General features: G+C 41.4%; 1 protein-coding gene and 1 pseudogene across 3 annotated transcripts in view; one reads left to right on the forward strand and one right to left on the reverse strand.

The window, feature by feature from the left end:
- STN1 (STN1 subunit of CST complex) overlaps positions 1-6339 on the forward strand; it is a 27324-nt gene extending 20985 nt beyond the window's left edge. For all 3 annotated transcript variants that reach the window (XM_069980151.1, XM_069980152.1, XM_069980153.1), the window contains exons 7-10: positions 242-404; positions 2498-2611; positions 4062-4134; positions 5455-6339. In XM_069980151.1, the coding sequence (XP_069836252.1) occupies positions 242-404; positions 2498-2611; positions 4062-4134; positions 5455-5612 (508 nt within the window). In that variant the 3' untranslated portion in view covers positions 5613-6339. The remainder of the gene's footprint in view (positions 1-241; positions 405-2497; positions 2612-4061; positions 4135-5454) is intronic.
- A 2964-nt stretch (positions 6340-9303) lies between these two features.
- Positions 9304-26084, reverse strand: part of LOC138800003 (alpha-2-macroglobulin-like) — a 38156-nt pseudogene continuing 21375 nt past the window's right edge.

The following is a 26084-nucleotide window of genomic DNA, read 5'->3' on the forward strand; positions in this document are numbered from 1 at the left end:
GTGAATAGACATTTGTCCATTGTACTGGAGCTGAACTGAAGTGTGTGAACAGGATCTGATGTGGAAATAAAGGTTCCGCTATGGAAAGACCTATAACATGCCATGCATTGTAGTGACTGCTGCAAGGGAAACGTATAGTTGACTGCAGCATCAGAAGCTTTATGTGATAGTTGGCGGGTAGCTTAGTTGTAAAGTCTTAATAAAATTGTCCTTCTTCTTGTCTTCTCTTATTTTACACCAGACATGATGCCGTGCTGTCACATTCCAGCCTTGTTTTACAGCTGAGTGAAAAAATAAAAGAGTTTCTGGATGAAAACCAAATCGGCAATTTTTACCAGCGGGAATTGGAAAGTGTGCCATCCCTACTGTCCACCACCAAACCAAGCCATAAGACCGAGGCGGGGGTATGTTATATACCGGGCCTATCATGCCAAGCATTGTCTGCCCCACACTCTATTTACCCCGTCCCATCATGTGAACAGAATATTCCCATCTGTAGAGTTATCCACTACCCACAGGATAGGGGATAACAAGCTGGACAGTGGTGGTGCAACCACTTGGGCCCCCGCTGATACTGAGAATGGGGACATAGTTGTCCCATGAATGGATGGAGCGCACCATGTGACCTGCAATCTGTTTCTTCTTTGGGGAACCTCCAAACATTGAGAAGCCATGCAGTGCACACCATTCACTCATGGAGTAATTTACTCCACGTTCTGAGGATCAGCGGGGGAACCCAGAAGATGGACCCCTGCTGATCAGCTTTTTATCCTCTATCCTGTGGATTGGAAATAACTTATTTACATTGGAATACTTCTTTAAAGGAGAAGTCGGGTGAAAATTTTTATTACAGCTGTGTATTGCCCCCCCAATACAAATCACCAATATACACTTATTACGGGAAATGTTTATAAAGTGCTTTTTTCCCTGCACTTACTACTGCATCAAAGCTTCACTTCCTGGATAAAATGCTGATGTTCCTTCCTGGATAAAATGGTGATATTCCTTCTTGGATAAAATGGTGATGTCACGACCCGACTCCCAGAGCTGTGCGGGCTGTGGCTGCTGGAGAGGATGATGGCAGAGGGATGCTCAGTGTCCCTCCAGTGCCCTGTGTCCCGCAGTGTCCTCCTGCCATCATCCTCTCCAGCAGCCACAGCCTGTACAGCTCTGGGAGTCGGGTCGTTACATCACCATGTTATCCAGGAAGTGACATCACCATGTTATCCAGGAAGTGACATCACCATTCTATCCAGTAAGTGCAGGGAAAAAAACACATGTGCATTTCCCGTAATAAGTGTATATTGGTAATTTGTATAACTTTTGGAGGGCAATACAATACATTAATAAAAATTTTCGCCAGACTTCTCCTTTAATGCTCTGGGTTTCCAGATGAAGACTTGTGTCTCTTACTAAGTAAATGGTACAATACTCCATACATGTAGGGTATACAATTGTATGGAGCCATGTACACAATGTAGATACCCTTAAAACAGCTGATCATCAGTCGGCCACCCTGAATCTGATATTGATGAATCAGACCTGCAGCAGATTTGATGGTGCAGATTTGATGCTGTGTTCAGTTATTTAAATGAAATCTGCTGCGGATCTGGAGCAGAAAATCAGCTGCGCATCCGGTAAGTGTGAATGTACCCTTAAAGAGTTTGTCCGGGGAGCAGAAGAGGTATTCCCTATTCTTTCTCCCTGGCATTCTTCTTCCCACTCATCTTGGAAATATACATTCTAAGAAGAAGGGGTGGTTACCATGTTGTGATCATCAAATGTGTGTGAAACCACAATGATCCAGAATAGTTATCGGTAATTGTAAATACAATGTTACTATTTCCCTTACCAATAGTTTGTGTAGATATAATAAAGAAAGGACTAAATACAATGTTAAAGAGGGTGCCGAGGAGGATGGTATGTGTGTTACCTTCCTTCCTCCTCGGTGCCGGTCCTGCACTGTTAGTTGGAGTAATCTTCGCTCTGGTGCACTGTTAGGAGTGCTGCCGCATAATCCGGCCCACCCGCTCCATTGTTGCAGTGCTGCTAACAACGATTACTACAACTAACAGCACGGGACCAGCACCGAGCGTCCTGGGCGCTATAGTGGTCTATCAGCAAGTTAGATTTGTCTAACCTGCTGATAGGTCCCCTTTAAAGGGGTTATCCAGCGCTACAAAAACATGGCCACTTTCCCCCTACTGTTGTCTCCAGTTTGGGAGGGGTTTTGAAACTCAATTCCATTGAAGTAAATGGAGCTTAATTGCAAACTGCACCTGAACTGGAGACAACAGTAGGGGGAAAAGTGGCCATGTTTTTGTAGCGCTGGATAACCCCTTTAAAGGGGTTATCCAGTGCTACAAAACATGGCCCCTTTAACAACTTGATGGCCAGAATGGCAGCAGAGCTGAGGATGTATATTCTTAATATTACTCTAGTACAGATAGACTTAGTATTATTTGTTGGTGATATATCTATTGTTTTCTGTTATCAGGAAGGTTCCAGCGTCACATCTAGAGAAATTCATAATGTATTCAAGGATGCCATCCATCTACTTCAGGAAAAGGGCATTGTGTACGTGAAGGGCCGTAAGACAGGAGTGTATCAGGTCAGAGACTGGATCAATGGTTTCATGCGATTCCATCTTCTTTAGGTTCACAGTACATCATTTGTCTCGTGCCAGTAGCCTGTAGAGTTGTGACGACTACTTTGACATCTATTACAGAGGCGGTGATGTGTCGTCATATGGTGGGACAACTGGTTCCAAGTCATCTCTACAACTTGTCATACCAGTCTAGGGATCATACCAGTCATACCAGTCTAGGGATCTCCACTAACCTCTAGGCTGAGCCATGTTTTGTTCTAGTCATCAATGGTGAAGTGGTCTTTTATTGCCACTTCCCCATTGATATTCAGGACCAAATTGCGCTGTTCTTCACTTCAATGTGACTTTTCAGATACATGTTGTTTTTTTTACATAAAAGGGACGACCCATCCAACTCACTTGATGGGTTGTATGGGTTGAAAGGCTGCATTTATCGTATGATGAAGGAACAAAACTTTTCCCCCTTTTAACCCAAGCCTGAATGGATGCCATTACTGTGGATTATTAATTGCTATTGGGGAAAAAGGGATTAAAAGGAAAACGCTAGCAAATTTTTTTTTCCAAAACAACTGATGTCCGAAAATTATATAGATTAGTAAGTAATTTACTTCTGTTTAAAAATTTCAAGTCTTGCAGTACTTATCAGCTGCTGCGTGTCCTGCAGGAAGTGATGTACTCTTTCCAGTATGACACAGTGCTTTCTGCTGCCGCCTCTGTCCATGTCAGGAACTGTCCAGAGCAGGAGCAAATCCCTATAGAAAACCTGTCCTGCTCTAGACAGTTCATGTCACAGACAGACGTGGGAGCAGAGAGCACTGTGTCATACTGGAAAGAATACACCACTTCCTGCAGGACATACAACAGCTGATAAGTACTGGAAGACTTGAAACTTTTAAATAGAAGTAAATTACAAATCTATATAACTTTCCGACACCAGTTGATTTGAAAGAATTTCTTTTTGTCGGAGTACCCCTTTAAGTTTCTTAAGGAGAATGTCATAAGGACGTGTGGAAACTTTTAGGCCAGAAGAATAGATATTCAAAGCAGCTCTCATACCACCTTTTTATGTAGTCTCTGGAAGTATCACAGCAGCTGCTGTCGGGGATTGGGGCAGATGAGTGTAGTATCTTTTTTTAATGTCATTCTTAGCCAATTTTAGATTATTTTTTTTTTTTGGGGGGGGGGGGGGGGGGGGGTTGCTAGGTTAAGCCATCAATACATTATTAGTGGATGTAAGTTGAATTTTGACTGAGCCGTGTCTGGTATTACAGTAAAGGGGTCCTGGTCCATGGGCTGCTCGCTGTCATTCTGTTGGTTATGACTGATTCTCAGGGTTGGACCTTACTCATCACACTATGTCCTGTTCTAGATTTCTGAGGAATTACTTTGAACAGTATTCAGGATTTCTGTATAACTTTTTTTTTTCTTTTAATAAAAGTTATTTTCCATGCAGGTAACTGATCAGGACAAAGAGTTGCATAAATTAGCCCTGAGGGTCATCCAGGAGGATTGCCGGAGGCAGAGGCGTGAGTGACTTTTTGTATACCTCCCGTTAGAGCTTTGTTTGAGTAATGTCCTGCTGGTATACTATATATGCGCCACCTAATAGTGCTGCTGCCATTGAAACATAAGGAAGTCATCGCCACCTACTGGTCATGAGAAGGTATTGCCAGATGCAATTGTACAGATGCAATATATATATATATTTTTTTTTTTTTTTTTTTTTTTGAAGATCCTCTTAACATTTAAAGCTAAGACATGAGGGAGAACTTGAGACCTCAAGAATAGACATCTGTCTTTTTTTTTTTATATTTAATGTTTTTGAATTTAAAACTAAAAAAATGTTATGACTGCCTGTTAAACAAAGCCGCTCTGGAATGAGGAAGTTACATCTGGCTACACAGTGTCACTGAAACAGCCCCTAATGGGAAAATATAGTATTACATATAGGGTCAGATAAATAGGCAACAATGCAATACATTGCTGGGCCGAGGTCAACAGAGTGGAGTTTGTGCTGATGCTAATATGGGGGTCCAGAGTTGGCATTCTTGTTCTATGATATCTATATACTCTAATAAGCTATATGCAAATGGTGTACCAAGTGAGACAACCTCTTAGAGGGAATGTGTTACTTGCCACAATCTGTAATTTTTTGTACATTGTTGTGGAAACGAGTAAATAGTAAGTAAAGAGCTCCTAAAGAATGGGGGCACTCTATACACTCCATCTCCATACACTTGTATGTGCACTTTTTAATGTGTCTATTGTCTCCATATATTGGGGGGGGGGGGGAGGGGAGGGACTGCGTTATGGAATATCCGTTTAGATACAGATGATACAGCTTTATGAGTATGTTTCACATTGTATGGGTATGTTCACACTATGGACTATGTGTGGAAATTTCAAGCTTAGGCCGCACAGTTCTGCCTGTCCCATTGACATGTCAATTCTTTTGGCGAACGGTGGATTGAGCTTGAGAAAAGCATTGAGTCAATGGGACAGCCAGAACGCCGCACTGCTTCTGCTTTGAATTTCCGTGCGTATTCCGTAGTGTGCACATACCCTATGTCTGTGGCCTACCCTTTAGCCTGGCCCTGGTTACATCAGATATAAGGCTGTAATTGAGTTAAGGGTCACCTATGAGATGACTACACTATGTCTGGTTGACCGGACCTGCTTCTGTGTATTAACTTCTGACTGGTACTGAAGTGGGTGTGTGTACTGTGTATAGGTATGTATGGTGTGTGTGTATATATATAATATATATATATATATATATATACAGTATATGCATGTGTGTTTCTTTTCTAATTACTGTTAATAACATTCATCTTCTTTTACTTTAGATGCCGATAAAGGCTGCCACCTCCTCCACATACTAAACTGTGTGCAGCAAACATATGGTTCCAGCATCAATGAGACCATACTGCAGCGAGTCATTGATACTCTGGAAAGGAACAGCGACATCATTAGCACCATGGACAAGTATTACACATCCTTCTGATGTCACTCAATGATGTCAGCTGCCTCAATGGGAAGAGATGAAGTTTATCTTATTTCCAACCATGGACTTGATGAGTTGTAGATCAATGTTAAAAGGACTTTGAAAAGTCTGATTTTTTTTTCAAAGATGCCGCATCATTCTTGTTGATGGTTCAGGTCCAGTTTTGCATCTCAGCCTTATTCCCCTGATGGGCCAGCAATACCAGACACAGAAAAGCGCTATTTCTAAAATAAGAAAAAAAAATACTATATATTCCTGGAAAAATGTATGCACAGACTTGTGGACTACCAAGTGGTCATCTTTTTATTATGATGAAATTACTGTACACTCTTTATTTTTATACAGAAGATTAAATAATATAATAAAATAATTGGTCTAGTAATCTAAATATATAAATGCCAAATATATGAATGCCACAAGACCTTACAGGCTCAGTGTTGGACACTGAAGCGGGGCATGGTCACATGCTCCTCCATGTCGGCCATCTTATGGACAGACTCACCACAGAGCAGGGCAGCCCAGCCTGGAGGAGGGGAGTCTGTTAGCTCTATGAGGTACACAGGGAGCTGCTGTCAGTATATCCAGTGAGTACACTTACTAATACTATACACGGAGCAATTTTACTATAAAATGGCCAACCCTTTTAAGTATTGTACATGCCATCGGCCATCCATGTTTAAAATAAAGGGTGATTCATTAGCCTAGGCCAGATTCTTCCATTGCTCCATAGTCCACCATGTGCCTATAATAGGTGCTTTATATAGTGGACTGGGGAATAGAATATGCACTCTAACCTGTCTGTGGCTCCACTCCTCCGTATGTAGCAAGCTGCCATACCCTGTTTGTTCTGACACCTTTCTCTCATAGTCAGCATTATTTTCTTCATCAAAAGCTATACCCCAAAAGATCTTTTTTTTCAATTGGGAGTTTATATGTCAAAATACTGCTGTATTTTGGTACGCAATCCTTTATAGTAAAGGCTCTGGCACTTGAGGTATTCCCATCTTATAAAGATGGCCTACCAGCCCCCTCTAGCCTGTTGGCAGCTGCCAGAGGTGGTCAGGAAGCCAAAAACAGCCGAGGCGAAGGAGCCGCTTACATAACCAGTGTAGGTTGTGGAACCATGCTGTTTAGGTAACTCCCACTATCACCAAGTGTTTCGCAGTTTGCCATAGGACTGCAAAAACACTTACATGCAAATTTAAATTGCCCCATGGCAGAGCCCAAGCTTCCTCACATGCAGTGATGGGAGGAGACATAGGATGTCATCTTTGACTTCATAAATGTCTGGACTGTGATAGATTTACTAATATGGGGCTTTGGCAGATCTACTTCCATTAAATTAAAATGTCCCCACTATCTCCCATGTGTGGTGGTCTCAAACAAACAAACTGTATGGCGCCCACAGTACATACACACTTCATACAAATCAACTGATGTGTGTTGATGCTTATTTAATAAGCTGCCTACATGTAACAAAAGCAACAACCAACCCAGGGCTACACTAAGACCCCACATTGTGCTATGGTTCTGTTCGACAACTATTGTCATATACTTTGGTGTTATCGTCTGTTGTTCATATTTTATAATATTCTTTTGTGGATCTGTGTGATATAACGTGGGTGTCATAGCACATACTCTTCATTGGCTGAGATACATTTGCTTATCGTATTACCATCTGTCCGAGTATCTGGAGTACAACCTCTAATCTCTAACATCCACTTTACTTACCATTTACGCCCTCTGTGCTCTATCTTGGCATAATGCTAGTAATGTTCCCTGATGAACCTGGGGTAGTTTTCCTCAGGGGAAACGCGTCGGAACAACAGTAGTTTTGTACTGCATCAACAGTGTAATTGTGGTACTGCATCAATGATGTGATTATGGTATTATACACTCACCGGCCACTTTATTAGGTACACCATGCTAGTAACTGGTTGGATGCCCTTTTGCCTTCAGAACTGCCTCAATTCTTGGTGGCATAGATTCAACAAGGTGCTGGAAGCATTCCTCAGAGATTTTGGTCCATATTGACATGATGGCATCACACAGTTGCCGCAGATTTGTCGGCTGCACATCCATGATGCGAATCTCCCGTTCCACCACTTCCCAAAAATGCTCTATTGGATTGAGATCTGGTGACTGTGGAGGCCATTTGAGTACAGTAAACTCATTGTCATGTTCAAGAAACCAGTCTGAGATGATTCTAGCTTTATGACATGGCGCATTATCCTACTGAAATTAGCCATCAGATGTTGGGTACATTGTGGTCATAAAGGGATGGACATGGTCAGCAACAATACTCAGGTAGGCTGTGGCGTTGCAACCATGCTCAATTAGTACCAAGGGGCCCAAAGAGTGCCAAGAAAATATTCCCCACACCATGACACCACCACCACCAGCCTGAACCGTTGATACAAGGCAGGATGGATCCATGCTTTCATGTTGTTGACGCCAAATTCTGACCCTACCATCTGAATGTCGCAGCAGAAATCGAGACTCATCAGACCAGGCAACGTTTTTTCAATCTTCTACTGTCCAATTTCGATGAGCTTGTGCAAACTGTAGCCTCAGTTTCCTGTTCTTAGCTGAAAGGAGTGGCCCCCGGTGTGGTCTTCTGCTGCTGTAGCCCATCTGCCTCAAAGTTGGACGTACTGTGCGTTCAGAGATGCTCTTCTGCCTACCTCGGTTGTAACGGTTGGCTATTTGAGTCACTGTTGCCTTTCTATCAGCTCGAACCAGTCTGCCCATTCTCCTCTGACCTCTGGCATCAACAAGGCATTTCCGCCCACAGAACTGCCGCTCACCGGATGTTTTTTCTTTTTCGGACCATTCTCTGTAAACCCTAGAGATGGTTGTGCGTAAAAATCCCAGTAGCAGTTTCTGAAATACTCAGACCAGCCCTTCTGGCACCAACAACCATGCCACGTTCAAAGGCACTCAAATCACCTTTCTTCCCCATACTGATGCTCGGTTTGAACTGCAGGAGATTGTCTTGACGATGAGTTGCCGCCATGTGATTGGCTGATTAGAAATTAAGTGGTAACGTGCAGTTGGACAGATGTACCTAATAAAGTGGCCGGTGAGTGTAGATCCAGTCTTCTGATTTATGGCATATCATATTTTATATGCTTATAGTATCAGGTTTTGTTAGATGTGTACATAGTTTTTAAGATTGTCATCACATCGCACCTTCTCCTTGTCTGTCCGTTTATTATTTTTTCCCGGGCACTTAAGAAGAGTAGGGATTGTCCACGTGGTTGGGGCCACCCTGTTAAGGAGGTGGGTACCCCAAAAGGCAGGGAAAGATCGCACCTCATAGAGCAGTGTACACTTTCCCTGTGTCTTGTTCCATCTTCTAATATCTTGCAGATTCCACGTATACCCCTACTCTCTATGTACAGCACTTTTTGCATGCACTTTTTTCGTGTTAGATAGGTTTGAGGCGTGTACCTCTTTTAGTGTAATCCAATAAATATTAAGTTTTATGATTATCATTTGACCAACAGTGGACCATATTTCTCAGTGATACTTCAATATTTTACCTCCACTGGGTCACCCCTACCTAGGGCTCACAGACCCTTACTTTTTCCTGTGTTTTGGATTGCTCTATCCTGTACACCGCCACAACTTTGTTGTGTATGTTTTTCCGGATTTTCTACCGTTTATAAAATAAAGGTCCATGCACACGTTATAATAGAAGCGCTGCTTTAATACGACTTACAAATGACATAAAACATCAACATAGAAAAAAGAAACCTCAAGATGCTCTGTTATAGTGGGACTGTGAAATACTCCGTCTCCTGCTCCGCTGTTTCTCTACCGAGCGCTCTACGCTCCATTACCTGGGGAAATGAAAACAGAATTATTTTAGAATGTCACATGTAAGAATATGCTATGGTGTTGTTTCCATGTGGCGACCATTGCTGTGATAACACTGTATCTGTAGGTGGTGTGGGCCAGAGCCCAGGGGGGGCTATGTCTGGCAGCACTGGAGTTGCTGGACATCTGGGCTGCCTCCTCCTGTAATGCTGTTATTGTTGCAGTGTTGGTCACCGCGCCGTTTTTAAGTTAGGGACCCACACGAATCAGGAACCTTGAAGCGGTGTGTGGGCTTATGCACTTTGATCAGATTGTAACTAGCTCCTGATGTTAGTAGTATATAGTGATCTCCCTGACATAACCAGACTTCAGCCTTGGGCTGGTAATATGAATAATGCAAAGACCTTTCATGTTTCTATCTTCTGTTTTATGCAAAATATTTTCAATACTAATTTATATTATGAAATGTATTTCCTCAAAGTGAATTTTGATCAAAGAAGGGAGGCTGTGCCGTCACACAGGAATCTCAGCTCTGCTTCATCTGTATCGATCCCTTCATATTTTAAAAGCCTGAACACCACATTAAAGAGGGTAAAATCTGTAGTAAGCTGGTTTATATGGGTTGCTTTTCTGATATTCACATGGATAGAGCGGCCCCGGCGCAGGGATGCAGCACGCCTTCCCGTTTGTGAACCGCGGCCTGGTTCTTGTGTACGGCGTAGGTCTATTCCCGGGCACCAGCTAGGGTTAAAGCTTTGGAGGCGGGCCCAGTACAAGGAAACCCCTGCCCCTCTACTACACCATATGCAAAAACCAAGCCATGGGTCACAAAAAGAACCGCAGCACCGGCATCCCTGCGCCGGCACCGCTCTATCTGCGTAAATATCAGAAAACCAATGTACCGGTGGTACATTCGCTTTAACAAACTTCCCAAAGATTATCCGGGTATGGTATGAGCCCTCCAACTTATACGTGGTCAGTTGTTATACTAGTTTCATATGAGGAAATGGGTAGGACTGCAATCTCTGCACCTCATACAGTTATGGTCCTAGGGACAATACTTTAGTAGAGATGTGCATTTCCTCACCATTGTTACTGCAGGGGTGGTAGTATTTTGTCACAGCGATGTCATCTGCAAGAAAAAGAAACTTTAGTAAATTACAGGTACTGCTATATAATTTATACATAGACTTGGGGAGACCACAAAGGAAGACTTGACCTAGAACATTCACACTTCTAAAGAACTGAATGGCTGCACGCCTCTGCCACTAGGGGGAGCTGCATATAGATTTTTACAGCTGCCTTTAAAGGGGTTGTCTAGCAAAAATATTTTTCTTTCAAATCAACTGGTTTCAAAATGTTACATAGATTTGTAGTTTACTTCTATTGAAAAATTTCAAGTCTTCCCATACTTATAAACTGCTGTATGTCCTGCAGGAAATGTTGTTTTCTTTTCAGTCTGACACAGTGCTCTCTGTCGACATCTCTGGTTGAGACTGGAACTGCCCAGAGCAGAAGTTTTTTTTAAATGGGGATTTGCTACTGCTCTGGACAGTTCCTGTCTGGGGCAAAGGTGGTAGCAGAGAGCACTGTGTCAAAAAAGAAAACATAATTTCCTGCAGGACATACAGCAGCTAATAAGTATAGGAAGACTTGAGATTGTTTTTATAAATTCTTTATTTATCAAAATCACATTTTCTGCAAACATTAACCGGATAGGGGGACACATCCCCAGTCATGTGGTATAACAGAAAGACATATGAGGTATAAAACACAGTCGCAGATAGCTAACATAATGTCAGAGACTTGAGATTTCTAAATAGAAGTAGATTACAAATCTATATAACTTTCTGATATCAGTTGATTTGAAAGAACAAGATTTTCACTGGATAACCCCTTCAAACTCCATAGCTATTAAACTGTATACTGTGGCATGTGCATGTTGGGTCCATTGATTTCAATGGACTAAACATAATCTACCGGTGTCTAAGTTTACTCCATTTTGGAACCCATACTTTTTTTTTTTGCAGCCACCTGCTTTTTGGAATTCCTTAAAAATGTATGTGCTGGTAAGTGGACCAAATGTAGTAAATAGTAGGCTATGTTTGGTCTATTGAAATCAATGGATCTAGAATGGGTAAATGCTGCCAGTAATGCCAACACATACCCAGATATTACACTACTTTATAGATTTACTCGTCACAGCCAACAACTACTGTACATTGTATACACCGATTTACCTGTCTCATAGTAGTCTAGGATAGTTGCAGTGGCTGCCTGAAGGTTTCCAACAGGAATTTCTTGCTCAACTAAGAATGAGAAGGTCTTTACATCTTTATTGAGCTGATTCAAGACAAAAGAAAAGCAAGTTAGTAAGTAAACATTTAATTTCATTGTATAGATACTGTATATTTGCTGTATCTATTGCATCAGCAGAACAACGATATACTGTAGTGAGTCCATACAATGAGTAACTGCACAGTTATATAACTAGGCTGACTCTATCAGCTTTGTGCATATTCTGTAGTCTGTCCTATGAGATGCAGCTTGACACTGCTCTATTGATTGGAGACAGACTGAAGCTGCATCTTATAGGAATACACATACTCTATTAAATGGGTTATCCAGTGAAAAATCTTTTTATTTCAAATCAACTGGTTTCAGAAAGTTATATAGATTTGTAATTTACTTCTATTTAAGAATTTCCAGTTATCCAGTACTTATCAGCTGCTGTATGTCCTACAGGAAATGTTGTTTTCTTTTCAGTCTGACACAGTGCTGTCAACTCTGTCCGAGAGAGGAACTGTCCAGAGCAGGAAAAGTTTTCTATGGGGATTTGCTGCTACTCTGGACAGTTCCTGTATTGGACAATAGTGGCAGCAGAGAGCACTGTGTCAGACTGAAAAGAAAACTACAGTTCCAGCAGGACATACAGCAGCTAATAAGGATGGGAAGACTTGAGATTTTAAACAGAAGTAAATTACAAATCTATGTAACTTTCTAGGACCAGTTGATTTGAAAGAAAAAGATTTTCCCTGGATAACCCCTTTAAGTAAGTTAGAGGACAAATTTTTTGTGTCACTTGCTATCACTATCACTTAGACTCAGAGCATGTTGAGTGATGCGACTCTGCTCCTCCTGTCTCTGCATATCCAGAGGCATTGCAGGAAATTAAGGCTGTATTAGAAGAACCATGTCAGAGGGGAAGAAGGAATGAAGATGGCAGACAACCTGTAGACAATACATCAACTAAAATAGGTATACACAAGTGTCTCTACATTATTCTATAAAAGTAGCCAGAAATGAACTATATAGGCAAAAAAAAAAATTGTTTTTCTATGCCTGGTGTTGTTGCTGCGTGCAGTATATGGACAGCATTCAATGGGGTTGGATGTTGTGATGGACAAACAACCTCCAGAAAACCCTTTTACGTTACAGTAAGAATAACTGAGCTTACCTTCTCGTAGTATACAATGACTTTATTGGTATGACTCTCTGTCCTGCTAATGGAATTGCGTCTTTGTAGCTGGAAAAGAAGATATAAGTCTACATGATGAGCCTTTATTAAAGGACATCACTAAACAATATATAGTATAGTGTGTGGTTATTATACCTCTCTGACAGAAGACTTCACCGGGGAGTATCCAGATGGCAGCTTGATGTCTACTAAAGCCATATTTGAGACCTCTCTCTTGCCGATGTAGCTGTAAGAACAGATTCAAGATAAAGATTATATATATATATATATATATATATTCCCTCCCCCCCTCATTATATGACTCAGATTTCTAATATATTCCAGTATTCCTACCTGTACTATATAACTACCACAGCGACATGTCAGAGCAGAGGGCACATATAAATACTATCATTCTTATTGAGTTTTAAAACGTTCACTTTTTTGATACAAGATTCCAAAAACATTCAGGAGCCCATGTCTATCCTGCCCACCTCAGTCTACTGGCCTAAATCCAGCCTCTCTGTGTCCGTGGGGGCCCCAGCCATTAGCCCTCACCCCATCATTCTATCATGAGTTACAGAACATTATCATATGGAAAAAAACCTTAAAGCGGACCTGTAACCTTTAAAAAAATAGCACCATCACTGCTTTTTTTATTTTTCTACCTCTAAGCCCTATTATTTAGCAATTGGTGCAGTTAATTTCGATACCCAATATGCTAATGTGCCCTAGACTTTCAATTGGACGTGATCTGCTTCTTAGTTCTGAATAGGGAGAGTCTTAGGTTCACACCCCGTTACAGCAGTAGTGACCACCCCCTTGACAGTCTATGGAGTTGTAGTTTATGTGCTGTCACACACTGTTCTTAATTGGGTGTAAACCTAAGGCTGTTTAGGTGGTGACAGCCCAGGCCTCATCCCTATTTTGGCTCATCCAGGACACACTCTTCTAGTCTGCACACGTATGAAGACAAAGGTGGAAATACATTATAATAGTCTTACAGTAGTAGTTCTGTATTGTGCTTTCACACAAAAACACAAAAAAATGCAACAGCTCACCGCAATGGCAAGATACATTTTTTGAGTTTTTGTGTGCTTGCAATTTCAGCCATAGCAACGTGCTCCTGCCTAGTGTGAATGGTGTTCTAGGAGACCAAATCTGTCTTTTTTTCTGTATTGTGCTTTACATGATTTTATATACGAAAGTTTATGGACCATTGGAATTCACATTACCAACATTAGAGTAAGGTTTGAATGGAGGTAAGATGTTATGTAACTATATTGTGCATAAATGTTATAGATCTAATATATAGCCGGGACTCCTGAGGACAGTTATTAATACCTCAGTCAGTATATATACACATATATAATGATGCTCGTACATCTCACCTGACATTGACATGGATGGTAAATGATTTTAGAGACTTGACGTTACAGATCTCCGGCACTGTAGACACAAAAATGGTAAATGGTGCTTCACCTTCAGGATGTGGCACGTTGTACTTCAGGTTAGTCTGCAACACAAGGACATTTCTGTCATTTTATTCAGTTCAAGCCATCAACACTTTGTAAATTTAGCAAACGGAAATGAACGTGTCAAACTGAAAAATACTGAACTTGGCGACCAGGGAACAAAAGTGTAATGGTTCTCCAAGATGAGAATGGTTATTGGTGTAAGCACTAGTATACTAGATGTTAGGCACTAGATCTACAGCCAACCAGTTCCTCTAGGCAGTAGATTTCAAGTATAAAACTAATGGAAGTTAAGTGGGTCCTATGGCAAATGAAGACCAACATTGACCCATGACGTACAATATTTCTGTACTGTGGTCTCCATGTCAGTCTGCAATAGGCCTTCACAATGACATTTAGAGACTAGCAATAACCACTAGGGTGGTGTCTTCCACTTCAGCCCTTGTATCATATGTTACCTGTCAACTCTTACATTTTCCATCTTATTGGCTCTATTTTGCCCTTGTACGTACTCATTGTCAGTTGAAGCAGACACTAAATGGTATTTGTCCATAAATGGACAATATATAGAGTTATAATGGACCTCATTCAAGTTATAATGCGAAACACTAAATTTTTGCCATTCTTTGGTTACTTGTTAATAAAGGCTATAGGGCTAAATTGTTTCCCCGTACACATGAGATAATAATGGGAATATTACACTGTTGTCCCTGATGACTAACAGAGGAGAATAACTCTACTCGCCCCTTGGAGTCTGCTACCAGGATAAAAAAAAAAGTTCAAAATGTTGGAATGTACATCTTATTCTGGAAGTACTAGAAAAGACTACAGGCTAAAACATACACAATACTAGGCCAACATTACGTGAGTATCTTCTCAAGACGTCCATATCTGTAGCCCCTTACCTGTAAATACAGACAGCCAGATCCGCTGATGGTGGCGGTGTATTCCCCAGGCACACTCGACAAAGGAACCTTCTGCAGGAGTAGCCGGTTAGAGTCTTCTACATCAAATTTGACAATTGGGGCATTGTCCATGGTTAAGGTGACTACTCGCGGACCATCATGGCTCAGAGCATGATAACCATAAAGGGAGAGCGCCTGAAGAGCGACCACTGTGTCCTGGACAAAATACAAAACATTTTGAAATCTCATTGACATTGCGGACAACATGAGGATACAAATACAGAGTTATTTTAACAGCTATGTCCACCATCACCTACAGGTCTCCTGGTTCAGGGCAAGACTTGCACCATCAGGGTAGGACTTGTACCATCAGGGCAGGAATGTACCATCAGGTTCACAAAAAGGACTGCGACATTGGCATGCCCGCACAGGTACCGATCCATTGAGGTAAAAAAACCAAAGCGATGTACCTGATAGTACATTAGCTTTAAGGTTGTGCAACCCATGAAGTCACACAGAATGCATCAGACATCCCTGCTGAAAAGCACCACTAGGAATTTTAATAAAATTTATATAGGGGCATTACCTAGACATTATAAAGCACTGCCATTATATTTCCATATGGATGTAGTTGTTATTTAGTCATTGTATCTTGGTATTATTTAAGCTCTGTATGATGTGTCCCATTACTTAACTAGTGGCCCCTGTAATGTCCCTTCTCTAGCCCTAATCAAAGACAAGCTCAATCATTTTGGAACATTTAGGCCAGTCCAAGTGTGGTTCCTCTTTAATTGCATGTTCTTTTTTGAGTTCCTTGTATATTTCTTAATTCCTATTCTTGTTGTCCTGATTCTGTGTTTAGAAATCATAGGTCTTACTTAGGGCCCTATTCCACCGGACGATTATCGTTTGCATAATCGTTAACGATTAACGATCTCAAACGACCGCTATTGCGAAAGACCTGAAAACGTTCACTCATTTCCATGGAACGATAATCGTTACTTATGATCGTAATTGCGATCGTTTTTCTTCGCTATTTATTCGCTATTGCGTTCATATCTATTGCGAACGACCGAACGATGTCTTATTCAATGCGAACGATTTGCGAACGAGCAACGATAAAAATAGGTCCAGGTCTTATAAAGCGATCAACGATTTCTCGTTCGGTCGTTAATCGTTAACTGCATTTCAACCGAACGATTATCGTTCAGATTCGAACGATTTAACGATAATCTGAACGATAATCGTCCGGTGGAATAGGGCCCTTAGGGCCCTATTCCACCGGACGATTATCGTTAGCATAATCGTTAACGATTAACGATCTCAAACGACCGCTATTGCGAAAGACCTGAAAACGTTCACTCATTTCCATGGAACGATAATCGTTACTTATGATCGTAATTGCGATCGTTTCTTCTTCCGTATTTATTCGCTATTGCGTTCGTATCTATTGCGAACGACCGAACGATGTCTTATTCAATGCGAACGATTTGCGAACGTTCTGCGAACGAGCAACGATGAAAATAGGTCCAGGTCTTATAAAGCGATCAACGATTTCTCGTTCGGTCGTTAATCGTTACTGCATTTCAACCGAACGATTATCGTTTAGATTCGAACGATTTAACGATAATCTGAACGATAATCGTCCGGTGGAATAGGGCCCTTAGTGTGCCTTTCTGTCAATTATCGGTGTAGTTTTTCTGGATCTTAATGCCTTCTGCTTGTTTCCATTGTATAGTTTAGTCTAGGGGTAGTGCAGGGACATTACAGGGACAACTTTATGTTAGGGAAAGATATAAAGTCTGAGATACTGCTAGATTATCAGTTATTATGGTCTGTTCCATTTCTGACAGTTGTCTATACAAATCCACCTGAACCATCATTCTAGCCATTATTTCCACTTCCACTCATCTAGTGGTGAGTTGCTATTTTTATCTTGTTACCTCTGATATTGTTATATGCTTGTATTATTTTTCTTGTGAATGCCTTCTAGTCATCCTTTTCTGCCCTACTATAGGTCCTGGGGTATTTGAGTACTGAGGGCCATTGTAAGGACCCAGGAGAAGTGACTGCTATATGTGAAGATGTCTAGCAACCGGCCAACATTGTTGCATTAAGACTATTATTGTTTAACGGATACATGTGTTTACAGGATCCTGAGTATCACATAAGTCTACCTGTGTAGATGAAAAGCCGCCTGTGGGGTTCTGTTGCTCTATCAGCCAAGTGACAACTTTTGTGGCGGCAGTCATGTCTTCGGCAGTGACGCTAGGTTTAGACAACATGGCCAGCAGCACATAAGATGTCATCTCAACCTCGATAGATGCGGCTCTTCTGTACCGAGGTCTCACTGAAGCTTCTGAGAGTTCTGGGCGATGCCAATGGACTGTGTCATCTAGAATATAAAGGATACAAGATCTTATATATTTCTATTATATCCTATGCACATATATAAAACCACTAAGTATTCTTTAATATCAGCCTTTGTAATGGAGGGAAATGCCAATTTTAGAGTAAACTTCCATCCAAAAGGTAATAGTGGAGCTTGGATCTGACCAGGGCCAGTACAACTACAAGAATCTCTCTCCCTGTGATGTAAGTCCTCTTCTCTGTTTTCCCCATCTTTGATCTGTTATAATGATGTTTTATGTATGTCCCACTTAAAGAGATAATAGATGAATGCCGATACTTCTTCTACAAGCTAGTACAGCACAACTTCTCTCAAAGGTGGGATGGGGTTACCCACTTCAATAGATACATATACCAAATACTCACCGGCCCATGGCCTGGGGTACAAATATATAAAATATTTTAAAACTATGATCCCCTATTGCTGTTAATGAGAAATATACTCTTAATGGAGGGTGTACCCTGTCAAAGAAGATAACAGTGTCACAGTATCACAACACGTCCTCAGGAAGAAATTAGGCTATAGGACATCCAGCTTTAAAGGGACACTTGGATCCCCCCGATTTCACGCCCGTTGCCGGTTTGGGCGCCAGCCCGGTCTCAAATGTTTTATGTCACACCATGGATGTATATGCCTCCTCCCATATGTCATATGTTATGTTTTTCATGTTTTGCTACATGCCTATTAGGCGCTTGTTGTATTGTTCTCTTTATTTGGAAAACTTGAAAATTTGAATAAATTCAGAATTAACAAAACAAAAAAAAGGAATGCTTGGCTGCTCAATAGGTTAATTGCCTAATTTTTTCCTGAGGACATGGTGTGATACCCCGAAACATGTTGAAGGGGTATTTGTATCAAGAAACTGAAGAAGGCAGAATTGCCCTTTAAGGACATAGCTGAGCCGTGCGCATACAGCCTGTAAAGTGGAGCCCCAACAGTTACTTCCTATGGAGGTGTAGGTACTCCATGTGCCGCCATATCACACATCCATAACGGACTATTGTAAATGTATTCTCTCCTAGAATCAATGCAATGACTCTAGGGGAGGATATATAAGTAATGCAGAATCCGAAGGCACATGCAATAGATTTATCTGGTCAGATTAAACACCACCATATGCCTCTGTATGATATTGTAGACATAAGGAAGCTCTGTATGGTCCCATAGACCCCTATGATTGCCATATTACAGCTGTGTACAACTCACTCCATGCAATGTACACAGAAAGGCATGAATAATGCACTATAGTCCATAACGTCTTTTCATATCACAATCTTGCACCTTTCTTAATGGCCTTTTCTTCCAGGGATTGAAAGAGACGAACGCGAAGGTCCATTCTTCCGGCGAGTGTAAAGGCATAAGCCATTAATGCTTGTGTATATATGTTGTTTTGGCTGCTCAGTGCACTCTCCAGGCAGAATAATGCATTTCGGACTACAACATCCTGTGGAGAGAGTAACTTTGATTATATGGCTGCTCTTTACAAATCAATAATCCCCCATATGCATGATCTCCTATTCATAGGTAGTCAGCGACTAATGTCGATTCAAGCTTAAAGTGGTATTCCTATTTGAGCATGTTATGCCCTATACAAAGGTCCTATAGAGAATGAACGGAGCGCTGGCCACATACACAATGGGTGTTTCATTTATTCCCAAGTGCAATTTACCTTTGTTCTCTGGATTGATGGGGGTAAGACACCCACCAATCTGCATGTTATGCCCCATTCTATGGGAAGGGGATACCATGCTCTGATGGGAATGCCTCACCCTATTATGAAATCGGTAATGAATATGATAAAACCTCTGACATGTCATCGTGACATTTCAGAAGTTATGATCAGTGGGGCTCCAGGTGCTCAGACACTCACTGATTCCTAAAACGAAGAGGAAGAAGAGTTCCGCTGAGTGCAGTATTCATTCGTTTTGGTTTGGCTCTCTTTAAAGGGAATCAATCAGCTGTAATCCATGTTTCAAATTGCAGACACTGATAGGGTCCATTTATGCTGCGTTTACACGGAACGATTATCATTCAAATTTTCGCAACAACGATCGCATTTGAGCGATAATCGTTCCGTGTAAACACAGTGAACGATGAAGCGACGAGCGAGAAATCGTTCATTTTGATCTCTCAGCATCTTCTCAAATCGTCGTTCGCTAAAAATTCACGCGTCTACTACTCACCTACTCCCCCGTGCTGACCTACTTCATGTTCATCAGAAGTGGCCTGGACTACGCTGCCTTCTTCTCCCTGCAGCATAGTCCCAGCCACTTCCAGTAAACATGTAAAACAGTCAGCACGGGGGAATAGGTGATTAGTAGATGCGATGACAGGAGCGCACATCATGCTCTCTTGTCATCTCTGCTGCCGGGGGTGGGTGCGGGGGGTCCGTGTTGGGTGGCGGGGGGTGGCTGTCTCCCGCTAGTGGATCCGTGCCGCGATCCTTCTCCTGATCGTGGCACGGATCACATGAATAAGGCCTTACTGTATAAAAAAAGCATTTTTCTACATTGTGGAAGAACAGACAGATATATAAAAAGGTACCAGGTGCCCCCAAGATCTAACAGCTATCAAACAGCGTCAGCCATTTGGAATAAGAATGACGGCTGACAGATTTCCTTTAGGCTATGTTCACACAACGATTTTCAATAGCCACTATTTGATACTCACAATAACAACTTTTGAGTATGAAATAACGGCCCTTATTTAACATACTTTGGCAGCTGCCATTGCAATGACAGCCATTGGTACATTATTCTAGATCAGGTTGAATGATGGCTCTTTTAAATGTGTCTTTTTTTTTTTAAGGTCCATTGAATTTAGTATAAAAGACAGTGAAAGGACAGTGAATTACGGTGTGAACAACTTAAAATAACGGCCATTGTTCCCTAAATAAAGGCTGCAAATTAATGTAATGAACATTAATTTGGCGCCCACTGCGATTGATAGGCAATGCATTGTGTGACCTTACGGCCGTTGTTTCCATGAAACACATCTATAGCTTTATATTGCTAAAACCGACTTCCATACTAAGTTAGGTCATAGGTTGCCATAACAGATTCTTTACCAGAATAGATAAGTATTAAACGCTCCGCCATACTGATTGGCTGTCATAAATCTCGCTGATAGAACAGTGCCGTATCTACTGTGTTCACGTACCTGTGTAGGTAATGGATATTCCAATAAAGCTATGGTAATGTATGCAGCCAGTGTTACTTCATCATCTACTCCACCCTACAGAGAAAAACAAGCTATACTTAGACCAACACATCAACTGCATATACAATACCCCATATAGACAGTATGCAGATGCTATATCTGAGGGTGACACAGAAATAGCTAATTTACATAGCAAGGTCATGTTTATGATTGAACTATATAGCAGCTTGTCATTTATGTTTATCTATATATATATTTTATCAAATTTTTTTTTGCTACGAAACTAAAAAACAGTCAACTGCGAAAATAAATTGTCACAAACCAGACAAGTTATACAGAACCACTCCTTACGAGTGACTACCCCATGTCATATGACTTTTATTTAAATTAACCAATATGTCTTTCAGATCTTCTGTCAAATATCATGTACTGTATTTTCCTGAATATAAGGCTACTTTTTAAACCAGGAAAATCTTCTCAAAAATCGGGGTCATCTTATAGGGCAAGTGCTGAAAAACTTCAGAACCTGACTGGAGAATCTGCGGTCACCACATACGGTGGGGGGAGCACAAATATGGCCGCATCCCCACCATATGCAACAACCATTCGAAGGCAGAGAGGCTGCAGCCATCTGAGGATTGGAAAAAGAGATACGGTAGAATGGCGCTGTGCCCAAAAAAAGACACCTCTTTCACCTGTCTGTCCCGCCCTCGTACCCTACCGGTATTACTGTACCTCCTTCTCTGCCTCTCAGATCACGCTGCTGAGGACTGCAGTGAAGCGGCGCAGGAGCCTGTATGTGAGATCTGAGAGAAGGAAGTACAGTAATACCGGTAGGATACAAGGGTGGCCAGATGGATAGAAGAGGTGTGTTTTTCTGGGCACAGCGCCACTCTACCGTATCTCTTTTTTCCATACCCTGGATGCCTACAGCTTGCTCTGCCCTTCATACAGAGGGGATGCAGCCGCTTTTGAGCTCCCTTGTATCCTATTACCGTACCTCCTTCTCTGCCTCTGATATCTCGCTGCTGTCTGATGTTTTTATTAATTTTTATTTGGTGTGCATTGGAAGAGGGGTAGTCCTATACGGCGAGTAAATCCCAAACTATATATTTTAACTAGAAAAGTTGGGGGTCGTCTTATATGCCCAGTTGTCTTATACGCCGGAAAATACGGTAGTTGTGACAACCGTAGAGGAACAGTGGGTCCTGTACTGCTGGTGCAACTAGAGATCACGGCGAGCCAGGCAGTGTACGGATCACCTTCTCCCGGCTCGATCTTATGATCGGTCGTGGTGTATGCTCTTAGACCATGACTGACCAAAACTTCTCATCAAGTTTTGTTAAAGCGGTTCTCCAATTAAAACTTACTTGTACCCTATCCACAAGATAGGGGACAAGAAAGAGGTTGCAGGGTTTCCAACTTCCGTGCCCCCCCCCCCCCGGTGATCAGCAGCTGTGTTCAAAACAAAGGAGCCAGGGGGGCGATCTGGAGATTGCTGGGGCATGGACCCCCTGCGATCTCTTATTTGTCTTCTATCCTGTGAATAGGGGACTACCATGTTTTCATTGGAAAACCCTTTAAATAACAGGGTCACTTTAACATTATTGTTACCCACTTTAATACCATGTAATCTGTCCACTGAAAGCAAATGCAATGCATCTTCCTCCCTTCCACAACATCCTGGACTGTCTACTTAGGGCACCATCGACTATTGTCTGCCTCGTTTTAAATCTTGCTCTCACCTTCATGGCATTGTTAAAGAGAGAGCCAACATTTTGGAAGCAGCCATTAGACTTCTGTCTTCGAGTAAGCCAAAGAAGAGCATCAGACGCGTGCTGAGGATCAATGTATATGTAAGACTGGGCTCTGGCAAATGACTTCATGACAAAGGCCGTCAACCTGCAGAGAGACGTATTATTAGAATAATGAAGCTTTATGATCAAAAGAGCCAAGAAGGTTTATGCAGCAATATAAAGATGTGTTTTACCTGCAGTAATGATACACACAAATCAACGAGACACATGGTACCCTTCATATATCCAGCTGTGCTTCCAGAACCTAGAAAGATGCTTTTATTCTGAGGTACAGGGAGTTAAAGAGACTTTTCCAAGCTCCTAAATAGCTGCAAGATGGAATGCCTCCTCTCCCCCCTCCCTGTTTGATTGACACCTGGAAGCTAAACCCTAAGCAGGGTCAGGTATGGGAGGGTGAGTAAGGGCCCTATTACACGGGACGATTATAGTGCAAAAAATCGTTATATCCTTCGAATTTAAACATTAATCGTTCTGTGTAATTGCAGATGACGATCGAAAAATCGTTTGTATGTCGTTGATTGTTGATTTAGATCTGAACCTAAAATTATCGTTTACTAATCGTTCGCTGTAATTCCACATTCGTTTGCTCAAGTTCCACATTTTTTCACTAATCGTTCAGTGTAATTGCACATTGCCCATTGTTTTCCTGAGATCAGAAGGAATAAATGATCATAGTACCAATTGCAATAATAATCGTATCTAACGATCATCGTTCTGTGTAATATGGTGGACGATTTCAGGTTGACGATAAACAATCTCGTTTGCGATCGTTTATCGTTAGTCAGTAAAAATCGCTCCGTGTAATAGGACCTTAAGGAGATGTTGAAGCTTGCTGCACTTCAGGAGCTTTAGAAAGCCCCCTTGACTATTTTTTCTACAGGACAACAGCATTTTCTATGTTCTGGAAGCACAGACAGATATAAGAAAGGTACCATGTGTCTCCTGGCCCAAACAACTATCTAAATGTGGAATGTGAATTGCAGCTGACAGATTCGTGTCTGGGGTCCGGATTAGTTTAGGGACCTAATCTGGGGTTGGATGGTCCCTCTTCCATCTTCCATATTATACTAGTGTATCTGATGCCGTTGTTGGTATTTTCCCGCCTCTCTTCCCTTTTCTTTTGACGTGTGTCAGTGTGTGGTCATTATTGCCACTTAACAATTCAAACATTTGTGGGCATGTAGTTACCTGTCTGAAGCCTTTCATGACTTTGTATATATCCAATAATTCTGTGATTTACATTGCTTCAGTGTCCCCCACTTTTTGATAACCCTCACATCCCAATTTACCTACCAGGTATTTCCTGAACTTCCTCTTCCATATCCTGGTCCAAATGCGCTGTAGGATCCATCACTGTGTTTATAAGCCAGCTGTTTTTGATACCCTATATAAAACATTCTCTGCTTTACAGGTAAGTAGTAAGGCAAGCAAGCACAGAACATAGACTTAAAGGGAACTGGTCACACTAAAAATCTGCCGCCAGAATGTTATAGAGCAAGTAGGACTGAGTGTATATATATATATATATATATATATATATATATATATATATATATATATTAATGTAACATGTATTTTATCTATTTAAATATCTTCTAAGGGTAGATTAACACGTACCGTATCACAGCAAATTTGATGGTGCGGATCCACGGCAGATTTGATCTAAGTAACTGAACACAGCATCAGTTCTGCACCATCAAATCTGTGGATCTGCTGTGGATTCTGTATGTGTGAACACACCCTTATTCTAATTTTAAGAGTCCAGAGGGCAGTCCTAATCAGTGATTAGCGTGTATACAGACATAGCAGTCAAGTTGATAGTTTGTATGTAACCCCCCAGGGGGTGATTGATAATTTGTATGTAACCCCACAGGGGGTGAATGAGCTGCAGATCTCTTACCAGTGCTCAGGTAGCTCAGGGCTTTGGCTTTATCGCTGGGGTAAGCTGGTCTGTTTTATTGAGATACTCCAAAATATAAATGTTAGGAGTGAACAGAACCATGTTTTGCTCCCCACATCCAAATGGCAGCTGCAGGAGATTGCCCAAATTCTGCATTGATGTTCCCATGACATCCCCTAAAAAACAACAACAAATTAATAATTATAATTAGTCATGTCAACAAAATTCATAAATTATTTGTTCTGTCCTCTAAGTGTTTGAGGTATTACAATTCAGCTCTATTCATTTATTCATATCAATGGAACTAAGCTGCAGTACCACACGCTGACTGAGGACAAGAGTGGCGCTGTTTCTAGAATAAATGAATTTCTAATCCTGGATAGCCCTTTTCACTAAATAAATTCTTCTAAATATTGCATCCATTATCACTTTATGGCTATGAAGGAGAAACACGTCCACAAAATGAGCAATATGTCCACTTATTTAGTGCTAATAGTAGTTTTAAAAGCCATTTTTAGGCCGTGTTCCCACACTGTAAAATAGTACCATTGTTATCAGTCTTTGATGACTTCCATTAAAGTCTATGGAAACAATGGCTGTCAGTTCACACAATATATAAATAACAGCGGCCCCCAAATTAATGTTCATGTCATTATTTGTGGCCATTATTGAGCAAACAGCGTCTGTTATTTTACGTTATTCACACGCTGATTTTCTCTTCACTGTCCTTTCACCATAATATCCACAATATTGAAAGGGACTTTAAAATAGACACACCCAAAAGGGCGGCTATGTCCAACCCAAACTTGAATAATGTAACAGCGGCCGTCATTATAATGATGGCCACCATAGTGTGTTAAACAATGTCCGTTATTCGATACTCAAAATAACAGCTGTGGTTTTCAGTATCGAATAACGGCTGCTGAAAAACATTGTGAACATAGCCTTAAAGAGTCACTGTCGTATTTTTTTTTTTTTTTGCAGAAATCAATAGTCCAGGCGATTTAAGAAACTTTGTAATTGGGTTTATTAGCCAAATCTGCCATTATCTGCATGTAAAAAGCCTTTTCCCAGGTCCCCCCCTCCTTCCTCTTTTTCATCCACTCTGAAAAATCTGAAAATTGTGACTTGTTGCAGGAGACGTACCCTGTCTGCTCTAGGGAGAGGGGAGGGGGGAGGAGGAAGGAGGGAGTTAGCCGGCAGCAGAAAGCAGATAACAGAGGATTACAGGCACAGAGCTGGGTGACAGCTGTAATCCGAGCTCAGACAGGTCACTGGTGATGGTCAGAACAGATAACGGGTGAGGGATTTGTAGATTAACTCTTTGTTGTCCTGTTTTGGTCTTTTCTTTAGCTCTCTCCATAGGAGAACAATGAAGACAGGGGGGAGAGTTTCAAACTGCTTTTTCATGATAAAAATGCATTTTTCGGATAATAAACCCAATTACAAAGTTTCTTAAAATCGCCTGGACTATTGATTTCTGCAAAAAAAAAATTCACGACAGTGACACTTTAAGATCTATCATTC

This window comes from Dendropsophus ebraccatus, chromosome 8, assembly GCF_027789765.1.
Source record: "Dendropsophus ebraccatus isolate aDenEbr1 chromosome 8, aDenEbr1.pat, whole genome shotgun sequence".
In the NCBI taxonomy this organism is placed as follows: Eukaryota; Metazoa; Chordata; class Amphibia; order Anura; family Hylidae; genus Dendropsophus; species Dendropsophus ebraccatus.